General features: G+C 38.9%; 2 protein-coding genes across 4 annotated transcripts; one reads left to right on the top strand and one right to left on the bottom strand.

Moving 5' to 3' along the window:
• Positions 1-3,205: 3,205 nt before the first annotated feature.
• Positions 3,206-13,697, bottom strand: thg1l (tRNA-histidine guanylyltransferase 1-like). Of its 3 annotated transcripts, none has more exons than XM_061724940.1 (7): positions 13,132-13,697; positions 11,347-11,550; positions 11,067-11,243; positions 10,796-10,965; positions 9,704-9,792; positions 6,873-6,980; positions 3,206-3,543 (listed from the first exon to the last, which is right to left on the bottom strand). In XM_061724940.1, the coding sequence occupies exons 2-7, from the start codon at positions 11,538-11,540 to the stop codon at positions 3,382-3,384; spliced, it is 900 nt and encodes a 299-aa protein (XP_061580924.1). In that variant the 5' UTR covers positions 11,541-11,550; positions 13,132-13,697; the 3' UTR covers positions 3,206-3,381. The 3 variants fall into 3 exon arrangements, with proteins under 3 accessions (XP_061580924.1, XP_061580923.1, XP_061580922.1); XM_061724939.1 differs by lacking the exon at positions 13,132-13,697 and adding an exon at positions 11,915-11,963; XM_061724938.1 differs by lacking the exon at positions 13,132-13,697 and adding an exon at positions 11,734-11,907.
• Positions 13,218-19,146, top strand: lsm11 (LSM11, U7 small nuclear RNA associated). Its single transcript, XM_061724937.1, has 4 exons — positions 13,218-13,674; positions 17,069-17,208; positions 17,323-17,406; positions 18,654-19,146. Exons 1-4 carry the CDS (start codon positions 13,242-13,244, stop codon positions 18,987-18,989), a joined length of 993 nt encoding a protein of 330 aa, XP_061580921.1. The 5' UTR covers positions 13,218-13,241; the 3' UTR covers positions 18,990-19,146.
• The last annotated feature ends 1,070 nt before the right edge of the window (positions 19,147-20,216 follow it).

Below are 20,216 nucleotides of genomic sequence, written 5' to 3'. Positions count from 1 at the left end.
TATTGTGTTGAATCCAGGGCTGCTACTAGTTTTTTGAGGGCCCTATACTGGGGCTCCATGTTTTGTGAAGCCTTTAAGAAGCTCCATGCAAAAGCTTAAATCCATTACACTTAAGGGAGACAGTAGCCTATGCTAGATTTTTAAATCCAAACTTATATTTCTACTACTAAAATAAACCCAGATTGCTAACATACATTTTGCTGATGCATATTGAAAAAAAGAGAAAAAGAAATCACGGTGTAGGGTGAAATTCCCAGGGATGAAGAAAAGATTTGCAAGAAAAACTAAAATGTTCTGAATTTCATTAGCTTGTAAACAAAAAAAGAGAAATTGGGACAAATTTTAGAGAAAATTCCAAATTTTTCATTTGATTTCACAAACCTGCAGATTTGCAAAAGAAATGTTAGGTGGTGTTAGGGTGTAACTCCACTCCGCCCCTCTCTATTGTGGGGTGTACCGCTTTTGAAATGAGTCTCACAGTTTTGGCTTCCCACTTGACAAGAACACCAAACATGGCGTGGTTTAAGTTTAGGTGGAGATTTAATTTAGATGAGGAGGCCTGATATTTCTGTGATCCTCATCTGGGATATCACAGAACCACAGAATTCTGAATGAGACTATGTGGTGGGAATGCTGCTGCTGCCACTGCTTAAATGTCTGAAATGAACTGATGACTGGGTGTAAATAGACCATGTGAGAGTGGCTGCTGATCAGTGACTGGCAGTGGAGGGATTACTAACGGCAACTATTTAAATAGAAAGTAAATCTTTGCGGTCAATGTGGCACTGGTATATCAGGAGCAGAATTTAGCAAGCTTTAAATCTCGCTGGAATTTCTGCTGATGCTGGGAGACAAATTATTTTGATGAATAATAAGGCATGCAAAGTCAAACTCTGGGTTTAAAAACATTAAATTTTAGAAATGGGAGCTTTTCCTACTCTGCTAAACGTACCTTACCCCCCAGCTCTGATAATTGGGTGCCCTGGTGATGGCTGGCGTGGTTGCCGTAGTGGGACGGTTCCCGGTTCAACTTCTGGCTCCGGAGTCTCTAAAATTTTTTCATTTACACTACACTACACTACAAGGAAACCTAATGTTACAGAATTTCTTTTAATTTCAAATACAAAAAAAAAAAAAAAATTATTTAAAAGAATTAAGAAGTTACATTTTTGATGTGGTACTATGTTTGAGCCTTAAATGTCTTTGATGAGTAAAACTGACCAACAAGTTGGATTCACACTGGAAACTCAAAACTTATAACACTGGAAAACATCCCATTGTTCCATCTTGCGAGCTTCAATGGATTTTTGGAGATAGTTATTTTAATAACTTAGCTCAAAGTCAGCCTTTAAGCTTCCTAAATCATATATAATTGCTTTGTCAAGTACCGTATTTTCTGGACTATAAGCCGCTACTTTTTTCATAGGTTTTGAACCATGCGGCTTATACAAAGGTGCGGCTATTCTGTGGATTTTTATTCCACCGCTAGGGGGAGTGCTAACCGGAATTAGAATAAAAACTAAGACAAAATAAATGCAAAGAAGAATACGCTACTTCTTCTTTAGCAGATAGAAGTAGAAGCAGATTTCAAACAGATAAATAGATGAATAAATACCGGTTATTTTCTCTTGGTTCTGTCCAGTTTTAATCAGCAAAGTTGCTGCCGTGTTAAAAGACACTGTTAGGAAAGGATCTATTTAGGTACAAACATGTACATCATTTACAGCTCAAAATCCTTCTGTACATGTAGTAAATATCTAATCTAACAACATAAATATCTGCGGCTTGCATATATTTTTTTCTAAATAGAGCGGATGCGGCTTATATATCTTTTTTTTATTGTTTTTTTAAAAATAGCGCTGATGCGGCTTATATACAGGTGCGGCTTATAGTCCAGAAAATACGGTATTTGGAGTGACACATTAACAAGTTAGGATGTGTCCTAAGAGTGACTGTCACTGTTGTTTTTAAATTAACAGAATCAATTTTATCATGGCAAGTCTAATTTTCAGAAGCACCAGTAAAATGATGGCTTTGCATGTAATCTGGCAGCAGTTTGACACATCTATTTTCTACAAATGGGAACACGTGAACATTGTGTGCAAATGATTTGTTGTGAGGTACAGAAATGATGTACAGTACTGTTAAAATAAAAGATTGCAGCTGACTATACTCTGGACAAGCGGGCTCATATAGCGGGCACGTATAGCGGGTACAGCACATGTCATCTTTAAATAACTGCACCACTTGCCTTAACATGTTAGTTTCAGTTGCTATATGAGGACATATGTTGAGACATTATCTGGACAGCGTCAACGTCCCTGAGGGAGCAGATCCACGCATACAGCTCCTTTGTGTTATCAAGAGTATAGAGCCTTGCTGTTACCATTATTATGGTTCTCTAAATAACAACTAATCATATACAAGTAATTGGTGTCTAGTTAAAACTTACAGCCCCGTGGAGCTGCATTTCAGATCAAACGATTACTTCTTGTTATATAAAGTACAGTACGGCAGGGGCATGCTTTTAACAAGGTCACAGCACCAAAAATACAGCTCTGCTACTTCAGTAACTGAGCCTACTACAATAAAAAAATACAGTAGGCTTCCACCTCTTCAAGTTTCCAGTACTCATTCATATTAGGGCCAGTCATTTTATGAGTGCCACGATAAATATACCACCAGGCACATGTCAGAACGGCGGACCGCATGCAGCGTGTGAGTTATTTTTAGCACCGATGTGCCGAGTGTAAGCCACTGAATCCATTCACATCTCTAACTTGTGTCTTGGCTGCAAGACCAGGCTGCTCATTCCTGCCCGCTTGCTTCTGCTTCAGGCTAACGCACAAAAAGATTTCCCTACTATCTCTTAAATGATACCGAGCTCTTCAAACACTTTGAACCCCACGAAAAATAAACAAACAAAATACGAGTTTGGCAATGGGCAGACCTCATGGAAAAAACTCCTTAGTGTGCCAGGAGGAAACATGTGAAACATCCTGAAAGATTAAGTGCGGGTAGTTTTCTAAAGGCCATTCATGATATCAAATGATGATATATTTTTGGAAAAGCAAGCTCAGGGCCAGGGGAGAGGCATGCCATGCATTTTCTCAATACCCAAATGCACAAATTATTATATAATCATCTTTCATTATGTTAGACATCAATCACGCAATTAAATCAAGAAATTCCTATTTTGAGATGAGAGAATTTAATGAACGAAAGTAAAAAATACGTATCAGATGTGAGAGAATAAGATCACAAAGTTAAGTCAATCCTTTTTGGTGGTCTTAAAAACGTCTCGAGTCAGTAAAATCAACGACTTCAGCTGCGACGGTGAAAGCGGTTCAGGGTTCTGCTCCTTTAAGAGGCTAGGAGCTGTTAACAGTTGTCATCCTCCAGGATTTGTGGGTGTTCCTCCCAGAACTGGTCCCCTATGATGTCACAGTGGTAGGGCTGCACTCTCCTCCTGCTCCGGGTAACCGGCACCTCCTTCTCTTCTTCGTTCGGTTGCTTCAGCCGCTTGGTGATGGTCTCATCTCGCTACACGTAAGAAATGTTAGAAATACATTCATATATTTAAAAAAAACTTACGTGAACAAGAAAATACCACAGTAACCGGCAAAGGATTATGAAAACATATGATTTTTTGTTGTAAAAAATAAAGATTAAGCCATTCAAGCACTATTTTTAAATGCATAATACATTCACAATAGCAGTACTGCACTGGTGCAGGGTCTGCGGATCCCATTGCATTTCTGACTTCTTGTCAACTTTTTCGTCAGTCACATGATGAAATATAGACATAATAATTGTCCAGTACAGGCATAAAGAAAAAAAAAACTGTATTTAAGTACAAGTTCAGAGACTGCTGCAATCCTTGTTAACGATGCTGTGATCTATAAACAAGTGGCAAGAAAAAATATATACAAGCGACTCTATTGGGACCAACTAATGGGTTTTTAAAGATGTAAAATTGGAACTTCTCCAAAGTCACGATAACACAATTATAGTTTTTCATATCTTTACTGAACACACACATTGATCGTGCACATTCCTGGAGGGAGAAAAAAAGTGAACCCTTGGACAGCAAGTGGAATCTCATTCGATTGACCTGCACATATTCAACTGTTCATCTTTACAGAATTGCTTCAGCTGGGACACGCAGCTAGGACATCTGGTGTGAACGGCTCTCGACGTCAGTCCACAGCACCTGCATGCTCATAATTACATCATTATAATAATTATAATTATTACCATAATTTCGTGCAGACCTCCGTAGGGTCAAAGTCTGGGCTCAGACTGTGCAACTCCAAACCGGAGATTGTCTTTTCCTCAAGCTATTTTGTGGTAGATGTACTTCACTGCTTAGGGTCATTGCTCTGTTGCATGACTCAGCTTTTCATCTACCTTCAGCTGGTATAATATTGAGATAAACTTGGGGATTTTCCCATCCGTGAGCGAGTGGCCCGAGCCACGAGGCAACAAAGTGAGCCCCGCTCAAGATCTTCCCTCCACCATGAATCGCTCACCTGAATGACGTTTTAATGCTGCTGAGCTGAGCTCTTTTGGTGCTGAGTAAATTATTTCATCAGTCTATAAAATATTTCCATTGTCATGTTGTGGCATTACTTTGGCAGGTGCATGAACAGACAGAAATGTTTGCCAGTTCGAGTGTCTTCAAGCCCTCAGGTGAGTTCTTCTTCATCTCATCGAGGATTTTGCTTTGTGCTTTTGGAGTCACCGTACTAAAACTCTTCATTTGTCTAATAGTTTGTTTTTATCTTTCATTTAAGTCTATGGCTTCACTTAAATTTTACCATTTTGACCAACTTCCTTAGCCCGTTTCTAATATTTAACATTAAAGTTTAAATTGGACCTTGAACTATACACATTTTTTACCTGAGAAAGAAGTTTGGGAAAGAGTCCATGAGCTTTGTTTTAAAGGATGTAACATTATTACCATAATACATATATATTGCAATATTATACATTTTAAAGTATGATTTTTTTTTTTATGCAAACAGAAGATGTTGAATTCTTATGTAATTATTCTGATTACTGGAAACTTATATACATTTTTTAAATATTTCTCAATCCTCTGTAGAATAGAATAGAATAGAAAGCCTTTATTGTCATTATACTGGTAGAATGAAATTAGGCAGCAGCTCCGTCAAAGTGCACACATGCAGAGACTATGTAAACAAGTACTGTAAACAACAAAACGAAAAACAGGAAACATAAATATATATATATATACACACACTATAAAAAAGTGTGAATGGGAGGATAAAAATGTACATGAATGGGTGGAGGAATATTGCACTTGAAAGGATGGAAGAGTATTGCACATAGATAGTAGCATTTTAAATGACTTATTATTTGTCCTTTCGGGGGGCTTTAACATGACTAACACAATTATCAGAGCTGAAATTGTGGTTTTCTTTTCCTCTTAAGAAATAAATATCGTCGCTCAACAACATGCAAACGACTCCCTCACGTTTGAGTGTAAGAGGCTCCACCTGCTGGCAGAACTAAGCATTACAGTCAATCTGTATCTCCTGCCAGTTGAAACTCTCGTCTCTATTTTTTGTTTTTATCATATTACGTTAGTCTAACTTCAACTGGTTAAATGTTTAACAGCATTTAAGCAGTTACAATCATCACTTATGAAGCTATCTAGGTGACAAACTTGACCCATAGACAGGCAAGTGAATCAGCATTCAAAAGCATCTTTGTGTTGTTCCCTGCGATGGTAAGACATCTCCAGCCTTCTTTCAGGGCACTGGATCTATAATTACATGTATGTTTTTATATTTCTTATTTACTTTATAGCTCTTCCCCATAAATATGCTTAAACCTAGTTCTAGGTTGAATACAGAGACTGAACTTTCCTAAAGCAGCAGAGTGGCCTCTTTCAAAGTCCTCTTTCATGTATTGATCCTAAATCAAGGGGGGAGACTCAGATACAGATTCAATACACTAAAGTAGCATCGCCAGAGCTGATGATTCAGGTTTTCCAGGGCACTCTGAGGAAGGTCTTGTACTATTTTGGGTTCAAGATTGTTTGCTAATGGAGATGATAGCCAACAGTTAAGGTGGTGATGTGGATTCACGTTTACTCCAGTGGGAACTCAGATAAGCGGCATCTCCTTCCATAACGAGCAACACTGGAGGGGCTTTAATGGAGAATTAACCTGGTTTTTATGAGTCTATGGTGTTTTTTCTGAATCCGGTGGACCTGGCCGTCCAAATACATCCGTTTCTATTGGCTTTTGAGCTTTAAAGTAATTCAAAGCTGCCTTTTCAGTGTTTGTTTGTTTCCGTTTAGTTTTATTGGCTTCATTTTAACAGGAATTTGGCTAAACTTATGATCGGACGATCACACGGGTGGACTGTTGTCTCACTGTGCTGCGTGTCAGAGATTGACGCATCAGGCTCTGATTGGTCCTCAATTTGAGAAAGCCGTCTAAGACGGACTCAACGGGAAGCATCATGGATGGCCGAAGACAACACTAACCCCTGTAACGGCCCTGCAGTGTGTGCTGGGTTGACTGATCTAATGCATGTCTCTCTCTCTGACTGCTGCCGCCAGCCAGATCACAGGCACCTGTTATCCTCTAGGATAAAAGGCGTCCACTTGTCTCAGGCTCTTCCCTGCCAGCCCCACCTCCACCTTTGCTCGCAAGTTTTTATCATTTACGTTACCAAATCCTATTTTTATCTGCACTTGGCCTCTCTGTTTTTTTCATGGCCTGGTGCCCGGGTTGCATTCAATAATAGTTTTTCAATAAGGAAAAGCACATGAAGGACTTTACTTTCCCCCGGACCAGCGGGACAACTTTAACATTAACTCCTGATCAGCATCTTACCTTCTCCCAGATGAGGGTTGTGCCTTTCCGGTGGAGAGCAGATTCAGTGTTGTAGTTAATGTTAAACTCTGAGAAGAGGATCTCATTTTTATCAGCAGCCAACGTTCCCTGAAAAGGGAAGAATCGGTGTTAGGGCACACAGAACAGAACCGGGCTCTTGATGTCGGATTGTTTCATTGACAATGAGTCCTCTGAAGACACCGAGGTTGGTGGAGTCATTTGAATGAGCCTTTTTTGTTCAAGTGTTCCTGCACATCCTCTCTGTACCTACAGGACTGTCTCAGAAAAAGTAGAATATTGTGACTTTCTGTAATGCAATTACAAAAACTAAAATGTCATACATTCTGGATTCATTACAAGTTAACTGAAATATTGCAAGCCTTTTATTATTTTAATATTGCTGATCATGGCTTACAGCTTAAGAAAACTCAAATATCCTTTCTCAAAAAATTAGAATATTCTGGGAATCTTAATCTTAAACTGTAAACCATAATCAGCAATATTAAAATAATAAAAGGATGGCAATATTTCAGTTGATTTGTAATGAATCCAGAATGTATGACATTTTTGTTTTTTTAAATTGCATTACAGAAAATAAAGAACTTTATCAAAATATTCTAATTTTCTGAGACAGTCCTGTATGTGGGGTTTCTGCAGACAATGTTGGTACCTCCCACAGACTAAAAACATGCTAGTTAGGTTGATTGGTGGTTGTAAGGTGACCGCGGGAGCGAGTACGGGTTTGCATGGTCATGCGGCCTGTTTGGCCCTGCGATGGACTGCCAGTCCCACTTCTCGCCCTGTGGCAGCTGGAATAATCCAAGACACCCTCCAGCACATAAATCACAAGAGTTTGATGAGCTGTGAATGACTCTGTTTGCCCAAACATCCAGACAGCACAAACATTCCCACAAGTCATTTACTGTTCCCCCTCGAAGCCCACTGGAAAATTAAGGAGCAGCTGCCTCGGTGCCAGGCAGCTGCCACAGATAAACACAGACCTGGAGTTCTATTAATAACACACATACAGATTATTGAACGCTGAAATACATTTTACTGCATTTTATAAACTAACCTATTAATTATAGGGACATAATGTCAACATCCAAACATCATCAGACAGTAAAGCTGTCTTCAGTTTGCTTTAGCTGAAAACGAAACATCTTTTCTAAATGGAGAAAAACTGGCAAATGTTACGAAATTTGAAAAAGTGACTTTTCCAACTCACGATTGAAGAATTTCTTCACTTCATTTTCTTATAGTGTGTGTGCATATATATATATATATATATATATATATATATATATATATACATATACACACACACAAATGTGTATGTATGTATGTATGATACAATATAAGTGTCTCATCTTATAGTGATTCAAATCTAATGACATATCGCCTGATTGGTTATCCAATAAATAAATAAATAAATAAATATTTTAATAAATAAATAAATAAATAAATAAATAAATAAATAAATAAATAAAGTATTACATAGTCCCTGTTGACATAAACACTACATTTCAGACATTTTATTCAGATTTATATGCATCCGAGTTTCCAGAGGATGATTTACACGAGTCATAAGTCTGATAAGAGGACACATCTAGATAAGCCGTAAACGCTCAAAGAACTCATTAGCTCTATCTCAGCAAATGCAAAGTGGCGACGCCTCTGGACCGGAGGGATATCCAGTTGCATTTTACAAAAAATCTTTTTCATAATTTGCCCCTCTCTTACTCGAAATGTTTAATCATTCGCTGAACAGGGGGGCTTCCCTAAGTCTCACAGAAAAGTATGATCTTCTACATACTTATGTTCCATCTGGTAAAAATGCATTGGAGTGTGGCTCTGATAGGTCCATAACCCTCCTGAATGCAGATGGTAAAATGCTAATAAAGATTCTCGCAATGAGGCTCGATTCTGTTATGAGGGATATTATCTCCTCAGAGTGAACAAGCTTTATTAGGGGTCGTCGCTCTTTCTCTAATATGCGCAGGCTTCTTGGTGCATCCTTGGAAACCCCTGATGTCGTTCTTAGTGCTATGTTATGTTTGCTAATCCCTTTACATACATTGAAAAATGTTTTAATATCTCATTCAATGCATGTTTTGCATTGTGTTGGCAGCATGGTAAAGGTCTTGGAGGGTTTTTGGGGATATGTATTTAAAAAAAAAAAAGTTATTTACTAACTATTTACAGAAGTTCAATGGTCATAAAATCAGCCATTTCATTTCTACTGTTGATTAACAGCAAATATACAGGCATAATCACGTTTTGTTTTGTGTGTGTAAAATAATACAAAGACAACATTAAATAAACAAAAACAACTTGTCACCCTGTTGTTCCAAAAATTGCTTCCTAAGACACTCCTTATGTCATTCCCTCTTGGCATTGTGTGAACACACAGTTGAATGCTACCAGAGCCACACACTGCAAAAACATCTGCTTGCACAGAAGTCTGCACAACTGCCGGTGATCAATCATTAAGCACTAATGATCGGCAGCAGCAAGCTGCAGCGTGCCTTCTTAAATCCTCTGCCAGCAGTAAGGAAGTAATTAGTCTGGTACCCATGATTGGTGTCCTTTATCACCCAAGTTTGATGTTTTTTATTAAAGAAATTAATACTGGCACAAAAAAACAAAAACACAAAAAATCAAACAAACAAAAAAGAACATTGGATTAAAAAGAGCGTATGAACTTCTGCATGACTGCTTTTGATTTAGTCATCTAGCTTTTTTGCCTCATAAAATGTATAAAGGAAACATCAAAAACAACATTTTCCAATATAAAGACTTAATCTTTTAAATCTTATATGGCTTCTCACCTTTAAGCGATCCTCTGCCTGTGTCGTGGTGAGTCCCCCTTTTTGTACTAAACTCCAAAATACGGTGTTGTATAAATTATTTACGTGACCTGAAAGACAAAAAAAGCACACATAAAAATACATCATACCTGTATTTAACTCAGTTCTGTGGTTCCCAACCCTTTTTTCCAGGAAGTTCTGCGTTTGTAACTACATACAAGCTGCGCCCCCTCGCTGCCACGAACCCTACAAGGACAAGCACACTCACATCCAGACATCATGAAAACAACCTCTAATATTTTACTGGCAACACGTGCATAGACTTATGTACAGATGACGGACATGCCACTCAGTGTTTGTGCTTTGGTTTCAGGATCTACAAACTTATGGGGGAACTTAGTATTTTCCAAATTATTATTGCTGTGTTGCTTTGCTTAGTGTTTGTAAAAACAATAATGTCAGGGTGAAAAAGTAATATGTTGTTGTTTGTCTCATGTTGTACTAGTAAGACCTTTCATGATCAGGTGACTTTTATTATGTCTTTACAAAAAAAAGACTGGACTTACATCTCTCAGATGTAAGTCGCTTTGGATAAAAGCGTCTGCTAAATGACAGTAGTAGTAGTAAAAGAAGGGTTGAAGATTTTTGTATTTGGCTGTACATATGCTAGCAATCACTGTCAGAAAACAGGCACAAATGACAGATTTTAAACTGCAAATGGCCTTCAATGATTCTGTGTACTGTGTGTTTTTCCCAGTAAGAGCATGTTCACAGCCTTTGTTTGCTGGCACTGTGGGGAGGTTCCCCAACCAATACTGGGATTAAACTATGTTAAACTTGTATTTTCATAAAATGCTTAAGGCCACCTTGAACTTGCATTCCTCTGTGTGGTGATAAAAAGTCAAGTGTGTTGTTGGTGACAGCCCGTTACTTTGTTTATTTTTCTTATTGTACTTAAGGACAAGTATGTAGAACTGAATTGGAGATTTGCCTTTAAAGGTGAGTTAATGTACACCAACAACTTTGACAACCTCTTTGCAGTGAACATCTAACATCTCCTATGATCTTTGTTGGGAACATATCCGTGCTCTAAAGATATGCACATGTACTTACAGTCTGCTTGTCTCCAGCTGAGGTAATCTCTGAGGTTACGGTTGGTGGGATATAGGACCACACGTCCATCAAACCCTGGAGGGTACAGGAGAGGCTGCTCTTCAAAAAAGTCCTTCCAGTAAAACACGTATGAGGAGGAGAACTGGGAGGCCACGTGAGTCATGAGCTTACTGCCAGAGGAGGAGAGGAAGAGACAAAACCTTACAAACGGAAAGAAAGAAAACAAAATTCTAGGCATTTATGTTAGACTGACATCAAAAAGAAAGATTACCTGGATCTTCTTTTAAACCAGGTGGAGGTCCTCTTGAAAACAAAACTGAATTCATCACTTTGACCGTAAGCAACGACAATATCCTCCAGTTCTTCCATGACAGATCTGGCACTGCGGGCCATCAGCCCCAACGCCCTGTTGTCATTGGGTTTAGTAAACTTGTGCTGCTCAGCAAACCTAAGAAACATAATAAAAAAGGCCAAACAGAAATTATTAGCAAAACAATGGCTATCAAAAGCAGTGATGTTTGGACAGTCCAGTGGAATCAGAGCAGACTCACTTGTGGAAGTTGCGACCATCCAGTCTGACAACAATGTAGCAGTTTCGCAGACAAGTGTCGTCTGCCTCGAAGGCGCGGACGTACTCAAACTTGCTTTTTGCCATGTTGCTTTTGGAAGTGACAAAAGGTCGCGAAGACGGTAAGACAAAATAGGACTTAAGTCCACCAAATCTGCAGACTCGTCCGATCAGCATCAAGAGGCTCCTTAAAAGGGAAGACAGTAAAATTATGACTTATCATACTACCATATTTCAAGAAAGAGGAGACCAAACACGAAATATTTCGAGATTAAAGTTTAAAAACGAGACAAGATTCAGTAAAAATCACTGCTGTACATCCATTACCATTATCCATATACCATTATAGTGTTATTATCCATTAACTCACTGTGGAGGTTCATGTTTTCAGCCAGTAAGCCTGAAAATGACGCATATTCATCAATCTATTTCATTAATTACATACACACCAAAACTCAAATATAGCTATTTCAAACGGCTACATTACTGAATAACACCTAAAATTATACAGATAATTAATTATTCGGTATATACATCCCACATCCACGCACGTTGTTTTGTGTACAGTCCGTCGACAACTTCTGTCGTAGTTGAACAACCTTTGAAACCACGCACAAAGGTTCCGGGAGTACAAAAATATATGTTTGACTTTTTAATAAGATACAATTGAATAGTTCATGTTAATTATTAACTACTTTTAAAACGTTATTTCAATATTTGAGAAAAGATGACAAACGGAATAATCAATCAAGGAAAGTGGACGTTCACAAACACTATTAAATTATATTTATGTTCTAGCGCCATCTTGTGTTTATAAAAGTGAGGTCAACCATTATGTAGTTCCATGGTGGTTATGGGAATTGTAGTTCAATTACAGATTGAGTACTTTTGGTCTTTTTTTTTCTTCATAAAAATACTGTAGAATTATTACAGAAAAATAATGAAACCAGAAGATTCAACAACTTCTGAGTTGTTGAACTGTTCCTCCTGGGAAGTTAGTGAAAAGCGGAGCTCGGCCTCAAACGTCGAGAACTCAAAAATACTTTGTTATATTCAAGTGTTAAATCGATACTACCAAAATTGGCAATTAACAAGTGTAACTTGAATGATAATAAGTGTAATAACAAAGTGATTAATACTGCCTGGAAATCAATAGTATTTTATGATTATAACCGAGGATTTAAACCTCAAGAGAATGAGAAAATAACTGTGTTTTTTTGTGTTTGGGCCATATTATAGGTAGGACATTTGTGTCTTTACCATTTAATCAAAAAAGAAGTTGCTTCAAAAAGAAAATAATATTTTCAATGAAAAAAAATCACTTCAATAAAAAAAACTTTTTCAATCAAAGAAAAAAAGTGTTTGAATGCAAAAAAAAATTAGACTCAAAAAATGCATTTGAACACTGTTCTTTGATTGAAAATGTTTTCTTTGATAGAAGTAAAGTTTTTTGTTTGAAGCAACTTTTTTGATTGAAGTAGTGTTTTTTTTTCGGGCCATATTATAGGTAGGACATTTGTGTCTTTATCATTTAATCAAAAAAGAAGTTGCTTCAAAAAGAAAATAATATTTTCAACAAAAAAAAAAACACTTCAATAAAAAAAACTTCAAAAAATTGCATTTGAACACTTTTTTTGGATTGAAAATATTTTTCTCCTGAAGTGATTTCTTTTTTTGATTGAAGTGACATTTTTTTTTTAATTGAAAATATATTTTTTGATTGAGGCTATCTTTTTTTTTTAATTGAATAATTAAGACACAAATCTACCTCCAGAAGATGTTTAATTACTGTTCTATGTTGTTTTCAATAAAGAAGAAGAAAAAAAGTCGAGGACACATTTCCCAGGATTCCTCGCGTCATCTGCGGTCTGTTCAAACATGGAGGAGAGAGAACGAACAAGTGTCAACTCCGAAAGTAAAGAAGCTGCAACATCCCGCCCGCAGCAGGATCCGGCTGCAGCTGCAAACCCCGGTGGTGATGGAGACACTAACGTGTGCTCCGACAGCTTCGACCCGCTGCTGGCTCTGTACTGCCCCGCCGCGCCGCGGCTCCCCTTCCCCAACATCAAGTGTTTCAACAACGTGGCGGAGTACGAGAGCTTCCTGAAGGGCGGCCGGGGCCGAGCCAAGCCGGAGAATGTGGAGAAGAAGCAGCGGAAGGCGACGAGGGGAGCGGCGGACCCGCAGCGCATCGAGAGGCTGCGGAGGCTGATGGTGAACAACCCGGCGCCGGCCGAGGGGGAGGCGGGGAGCCGAGTACCGGCCCGGAGGAGGAACCGCGTCCAGAAGAACGTGCTGACCAGGATGGCCCGTAGGTCTCCAGCCGGTGTTCCGACAATCCTTGCTACCTGCCGAGAAATTATACTTTGTGGTTCTGCGCATGCGCACAGGTGTTCTGCCAATCCTTGCTACCTGCCGAGAAATGATACTTGGTGGTTCTGCGCATGCGCACAGTGGATTTTCAAAGTTTGATGGGCACGTCCATCATTTCTTGCACGATGTAAAATCAGAGGTGTCAAAAGTATTCACATTCATTACTCAGGTAGAAGTATAGATACTAGAGTTTAAAAATACTCCTGTAGAAGTTGAAGTATCAACTCAAGTAAAAGTATAAAAGTACTGGTTTCAAAACTACTTAAAGTATAAAAGTAAAAGTAATGTAAGGGGGGAAAAAGCCATTGAAAATGAATGCATCTTAGTATAATGCAAATATATTAAAGAACCATATATGTGTACTATTGAGCATTAACATGTGTTTCAGAGAGCAGGAGATATGATGACTAGTTTCCTATAAGTATTGTAATGGTGCAAAAAGTCAAACTTCAGAGGCATGTTATCATTTATCCTAACCTTTATTGGAATGTACATCCAAGTTTAGTTGCAGGAATCTGAGGGATGTAAGAACAAAACTGGACAAGAACATCTGAAACAACCACGACCAAATTCACTCTATCCGGATGGAGCAATTTAACTGGATAGTTTTTTTTTAAAGGCCGAAATGAAATAGAGTAACGAGGCTGTTTTTAAAATGTAAGGAGTAAAAAGTACAGATAATTGCGTGAAAATGTAAGTAGTAAAAGTGAAAAGTCGTCTGAAAAATAATTACTCCAGTGAAGTATAGATAACCAAAATTTCTACTTAAGTAAGGTAACGAAGTATTTGTACTTCGTTACTTGACACCTCTGAATATGGGATGTTGAGTATTTGATCCTTCAAAAATACACTACCTATGACATGAATTGCATTACACTTTGTGAACATTATACGATAAAGAGAAGAAAAAAAAACAATTCTACAGCTTTATTTGATATTCATTCAGTCATTCACCTTTATTTAACCAGGCGGGTCATTAATAACACATTCTTATTTACAATGACGGCCTGGCAAGCGACAAGGACCACTTGGGGGGAAAGGAAGTGATTTAGGGAGTAAAACACAGTCAAATTGTAGCTATACAAAGGTAGAAAACCATTAGGTAGCATTTTTTGGCAAAGCAGCAGAAATTGGGAGAACAACGGCACAGCACTAGCAGTCGGCACATCTGGTGGATCAGGAGATGAAATGATCCTTCCCCAGCAGCACAAATCTTCTATCTGACCTGAGGAAGTCTTCAGATGGGAGGCATACCTGTCAATCAGAATCAGGTTTATTGGCCAGTCAGGTCAACAAGACAGACATTTACATTTACTGTACAGTAAATAGACAAATGTGGCTCTTATTAACATATATTCAATTTAAAAAAAGTGAAAGGTGCAGCAGTATGAGGTAGACATGGTTATTGAAAGGTGCTTGTTACAGCATATGATTGTGATTATTATTATTATTGCACAGTGATTGATTACTCTGAGACTCCTGTCACTCAGCATCACTGGGTCACTGTAGCATGCCTGAATGCCAGATGAGGAGGGTGTTGACCTGCTTGCTATGTTATGGGTCAGACTTCGAGGCAAACTAGGACCTATTTGCACTAAAAAAAAATAGATTTTTAAAATGGTTTGACAAACTGTAGTAAAAGCAGAATCCTGTCAAACTGGAAAAACAGCAATGAAGAAGAAAGCTATAGAAAAGGCTGTTCAAGCACCTGTGCACTTTAAACCATGAAGGCATTTGGGATATTTAATAGCTCTGAAATATCTGATATCAGTATATACACACTGATCAGCCATACCGTTATGACCACCGGTAGGTATTTGAGGTAGCTCATCCTGTTACAGTGCAGATTTCTGCTGGAAAAACCAGCATCCTGGCATTTAAATGAATGTTATGTACGAGTGATGAGAGTTCATCAGAGCACAGAGAACAGTTTGGGGGAAGAAACTGTCTCTGAGTCTGGAGGTTTTGGCTGCAGAGCTCTGTAGGAGCTCAAACAGACTGTCCTGGGTGTGAGGGGTCTGCAGAGATGCTACCTGCCCGTCAAGTTTTGGATTTAAAAATAAGGGAAATGTTCCACCAGTACATTTCAAGACAGGTTTACAAGAAATCTAAAATATCACCTACACAACTAGGTGCTCAGAATCTGATAGGCCGACCTTTGTTGACACTAAAATGCTGGGTACTTCCTATGTGTGTAATTCCTATAATAGAGCCTAAATGAAAACACAAAAGTGAATTAAAGCACAATTATTTATTTTAAATATTTTCAGTTTATATACACATTAATTGTGAAACATTTACATTTTCTTTTAATTTAGTCATTTTCATTCATGACTTTCAGAAAGCGTAACTGAGCCCCGTCCTGCTCATTGTTAGGAAAGTGAATTCGGTTTATTGCCACTAGCCTCGTGAGAACTGCCACCCAGGGCTACAGCAGGTGGCAGTTCTCGTGAGGCTAGTGACAATTTAGTTTGCTGTTTAAAAATTATCATATTATAAAAAGGGAAAATACTAATACGGGAGGACGGTGGGAAAAGGGGGTAAAATACGGTAGTTTCCCGGGCCAAAACACGAAAGGTTGACAGGTATGGATGGGAGGTGAAATATCTTGCAGAGAAAAAGAAAAGGGAAGTCCAGTTGAGTTAGTGAAGGCCTTGGTTGATGGCAGTACGTCAGAGAGGTGATGATGACACAGGCGTTACACATGCTGGTGACTGCAGGGAGGCATGTATGGGCTGGATTTCATCCCAGTCGAGGTCCTCTCTGGCCTGGAGAACAGGCGCCAAAGCGCCTTCCTGTCAGCTGCAGGGCACCTGAGGTGTAACGATGAGATGCAGCGCGTTAAAATGATCTCAGCAGAGCAGCAATAAGAAGTTACCGGCTCAGCCTTTTTCAGTGTCCTCAGGAAACACTATCACTGCTGTGCCTCCTTCACCTGCTCAGTTGTGTTTGCAGCCCTGGCTGATGCTGGACACCCTCAACTTGAGATCTCCTGAACTTGATGAGCTTCCTCGCTTTTCAACATGTTCAAACATCGATGGTAGATTTTAAAACAAATCTCTCAAACAGTAATTTATGACCGTGTTGTGTAAAAAATATCTACAAATTTTCCAGAAAATTGCATACAATTATTTAAAGTCTGAGATTCAAATGCAAATTCTATGAATTTTTTTTTTCCACATTATAAACCTCTAAAGGTTTTAGGAAAGAAATATTCAAGAAAAACACAGAGGGAAAAAGAGTATACAGCACATTCACATGACTCCTTTACTCAACAATGAAAACAGCAGTGTTTGGGAGCCTCACGTCGTGTCTTTGTCATGTGTCATCAGTTTGTAAGGGCAGTCCGCTGGGGCAGTTGCACCGCTGCATCGAGGAGAGGATACGCGTCAAAGTTCACATCAGGAGCTTTAAAGGACTGCGGGGGGTCTGCTCCGGCTTCATCGTGGCCTTCGACAAGTTCTGGAACATGGTGAGTTCATCCTTCACTCTTCTCCTCTCCGAACAACGTCCACATCTGGAATCTGAATGAACCCCACATTTCTCAGACCTTTACATTTTGGTGTTTGTCGCTTCTGTTTGGCAGGCGATGGTGGATGTAGATGAGACGTACAGAGAGCCTCTGTTCGGACAAGCCTTCTACCACGAGAAAGCCCTCACCATCTCCCGTGTAAGAAATGAATTTATTGTAACTAAAACTGTTTTATGGCATTCAGACCTTGGGAAACATGGGTTGAAATGTCTTTATTTTGAATGCTGAAGTGAGTATGGCATAAAAGAATCAACAAAACACGTAACAATGGAAGATTTTTGGAAGCGTTTTTAACAAAATGAGTGCATTATTTTTTGTTTCATATGATTTTGAAAGTTTGAAAAGAAAAGTCAAAAATCACTATGGAAAATTAGAGCTTGTATCACTTAAAGGTTATTTACCCTCAAAGATCTTGCACAGCGACGACCCGAACCACCTCCCAGCAATAAAAGGTTATTGGACGATCCCAAGCAGAGGAGTTAGTTTCGTCTTCAGCCGGTAATTTAAATACGATGAAGCAGGTAGGAAGTGGGAGGTAAAGTGGAAATCTGAGAAGACGTTCAGAAATGTACACATGATGGGTGAAAAATGGTGATGAATCTAATAAGACCATAGAGAGTTAATAATTAAGTGTTGAGGGCCCTCAAGACCACAGGGAAACATTCACGCGGTCAGACATCAGCAAACTCTGGGAGCAGCATCACACCATCTCACAACAAAATACTGACGGATTAAAAGTGAACAATGGACCTCTTACAGATATGCAAGCTGCAGTATTCACTTGTGAGTTTCATGGAGACGAGGTAAAACGAGAAAAGCCGTTTGCAACAAGATTAGGCGAAAAATAAGTATTTAAAGGCTCTTTGCTGCTACAATAACGTCTGATACCTAATTTGACACTAACTCTGACCCTTTTAAATATTTTCAAAACTGTTTAAGATTTTAAAAAAAAAACAACAATATTTATTTATCTGTCACTGAGGGAGTAATTTAGACTCATTTTGCCGGCTTTTTCCTTTTGATTCAAAATATGGTTCATTTTTGTTCCTACAGAATAAATGTAAGTCGTTTATCGTTGTTTTGATTTGATTAGTTTTTACTGAAAACAACACCGCAGGTCACATTTTGGTAGTTACTGTGAAAAATTCAATGCATTTCTCACGACTGTTTCACAACACAATACGTGGACTACTCTGCAGGGAATAAGCACAAAATCTACATTTATTGAACAGCAGATCGCTGAAACATGCTGATATTAAACCCTATGCATGCAGTCATGTTTGCATTGAGGACAACCTTAATAATGACTCTTGCAAATAAATATTATTGTAGTATATTTGAACTATATCGAATACAAATATTCATGTTACCAATATCTTTTACAGCTCTTTGAAAAGTTGAATCTCCAGGAAGGCTCGGGTGGCAACGAGCCAGTTGAGAGGCAGGAATCCCAGGAAAAAGTCGGCCAGCATCAACCTACAAATCCCAAAGCTGCTGGAAAGAGTGGCTCTGCTCAGCCTGCTAATGTGAAAGGAGATGGCAGGGCAGCAGAGTTGAAGCTGTCACAAGCTGTTAAACGGGAGGCACAGAAAGTGTCGCTGCAGGACCAGGATTCACAGGAGAAACAACCTCAACCGTACGGGAAGGTCCGTACGCGCCACATCAACCAGCTTTTCATCCGTGGCGAGAACGTCATCCTGGTTAACCCGCAACCTCTATGATCTATGCATTTAGTCTCTGATGATCTGTTTTACACTGAGCTTCTGTACCAGGGTGAGATACTTAATTTAGATTCTGGTGAATCAAACAAACTGTTGTATCATATTGATATGGAGGTTTCTCTCAATCCACTGAAGAATAAAAGCTTCTCTCTTCCAATTAGTCGTCGTTCTCCATATGTCCCATGGAAAGTGTGGTTCCGTCCCTGACCAGCAGGTGGCAGCAGACATGCACGGCAGCGTCCGGGCCTATTGTCATCTCAAAGAGCTTGTCCCTTTATGTTGCTTTCCCCGTTAGTTTGAGCAGGAATGACAGCGCAGTCTCGGTGGACTTCATAAATGCATTATGAATAATTGAGTTTGTGAGCTCGAGATTGCAGATGGCACTCAAAAGCTGTCATTTGTCTTGACGTCTCGGATTGCTTTTACTCTTTAACGGGCGCATTACCCATAAAAGCACAATTTACTGCATCTCGTGGAAGTTGTAAAGATGTTGCTTTTTTTTCTTTTTTCTTTTTTAACTGACAGAGGTTAAGTTTTGAATAATGAGTGGCAAAAAAAAAGATTGTTTCCACTGGTTCTTCAGGTCTGCAAGAGTTTTACTTTGAAAGCAGACACATTAATTGACCCTCTTTTCTTATATTTTATCCCACAAGTAGGGCAAATTCTGTATCTTGAGTTTTTGCTCGTCTACTGTATATACGGTCACTTTTCATATAATGCATCAGAATGTTATTAGTATAGCCTATTTAACGGGGCCCTCCAGAGAGAGGAAAATGGGGTCAGTTGTTAAACACAAGCTGCGTTTTAGTTGTTTGTCACTAAAATGTCCTGCAACGAACCCTGCTAAAATGTAAAGATAGTCACGGCGTGGATTTTAAAGAAATGAGTCACAATAATGTGTCCATGTGTTACACTGGATAAATCAGGTCATGTTGGTTAACACGGGTTTATTCTGCGTAGTCTAAGAAGTGTTGACACTCTTGAAATCTGGAAATATTCAGCCTCTCCAGCTGACTCAAGATCCCACTCTTTCATGTGAAAGTTGCTCTTTTTCTGGTCTCAGGAGTTACCTACACCGTGATGTGCTCGCAATCATTTACCAAAGGCCTTTTCTTTATTACCCCAAAACAATGAAGTTGAACTCGCATTAAGTAAATTGAATTTTCAAGCCAAGCGCATTTGGCTTTGCTTCTGCTGCTTGAAGCACTTTTGAACGAGGCTAATGAC

This window comes from Cololabis saira, chromosome 7 (genome assembly GCF_033807715.1).
Source record: "Cololabis saira isolate AMF1-May2022 chromosome 7, fColSai1.1, whole genome shotgun sequence".
Lineage (NCBI taxonomy): Eukaryota > Metazoa > Chordata > Actinopteri > Beloniformes > Belonidae > Cololabis > Cololabis saira.
This window is presented reverse-complemented; position numbering and strand designations above follow the sequence as displayed.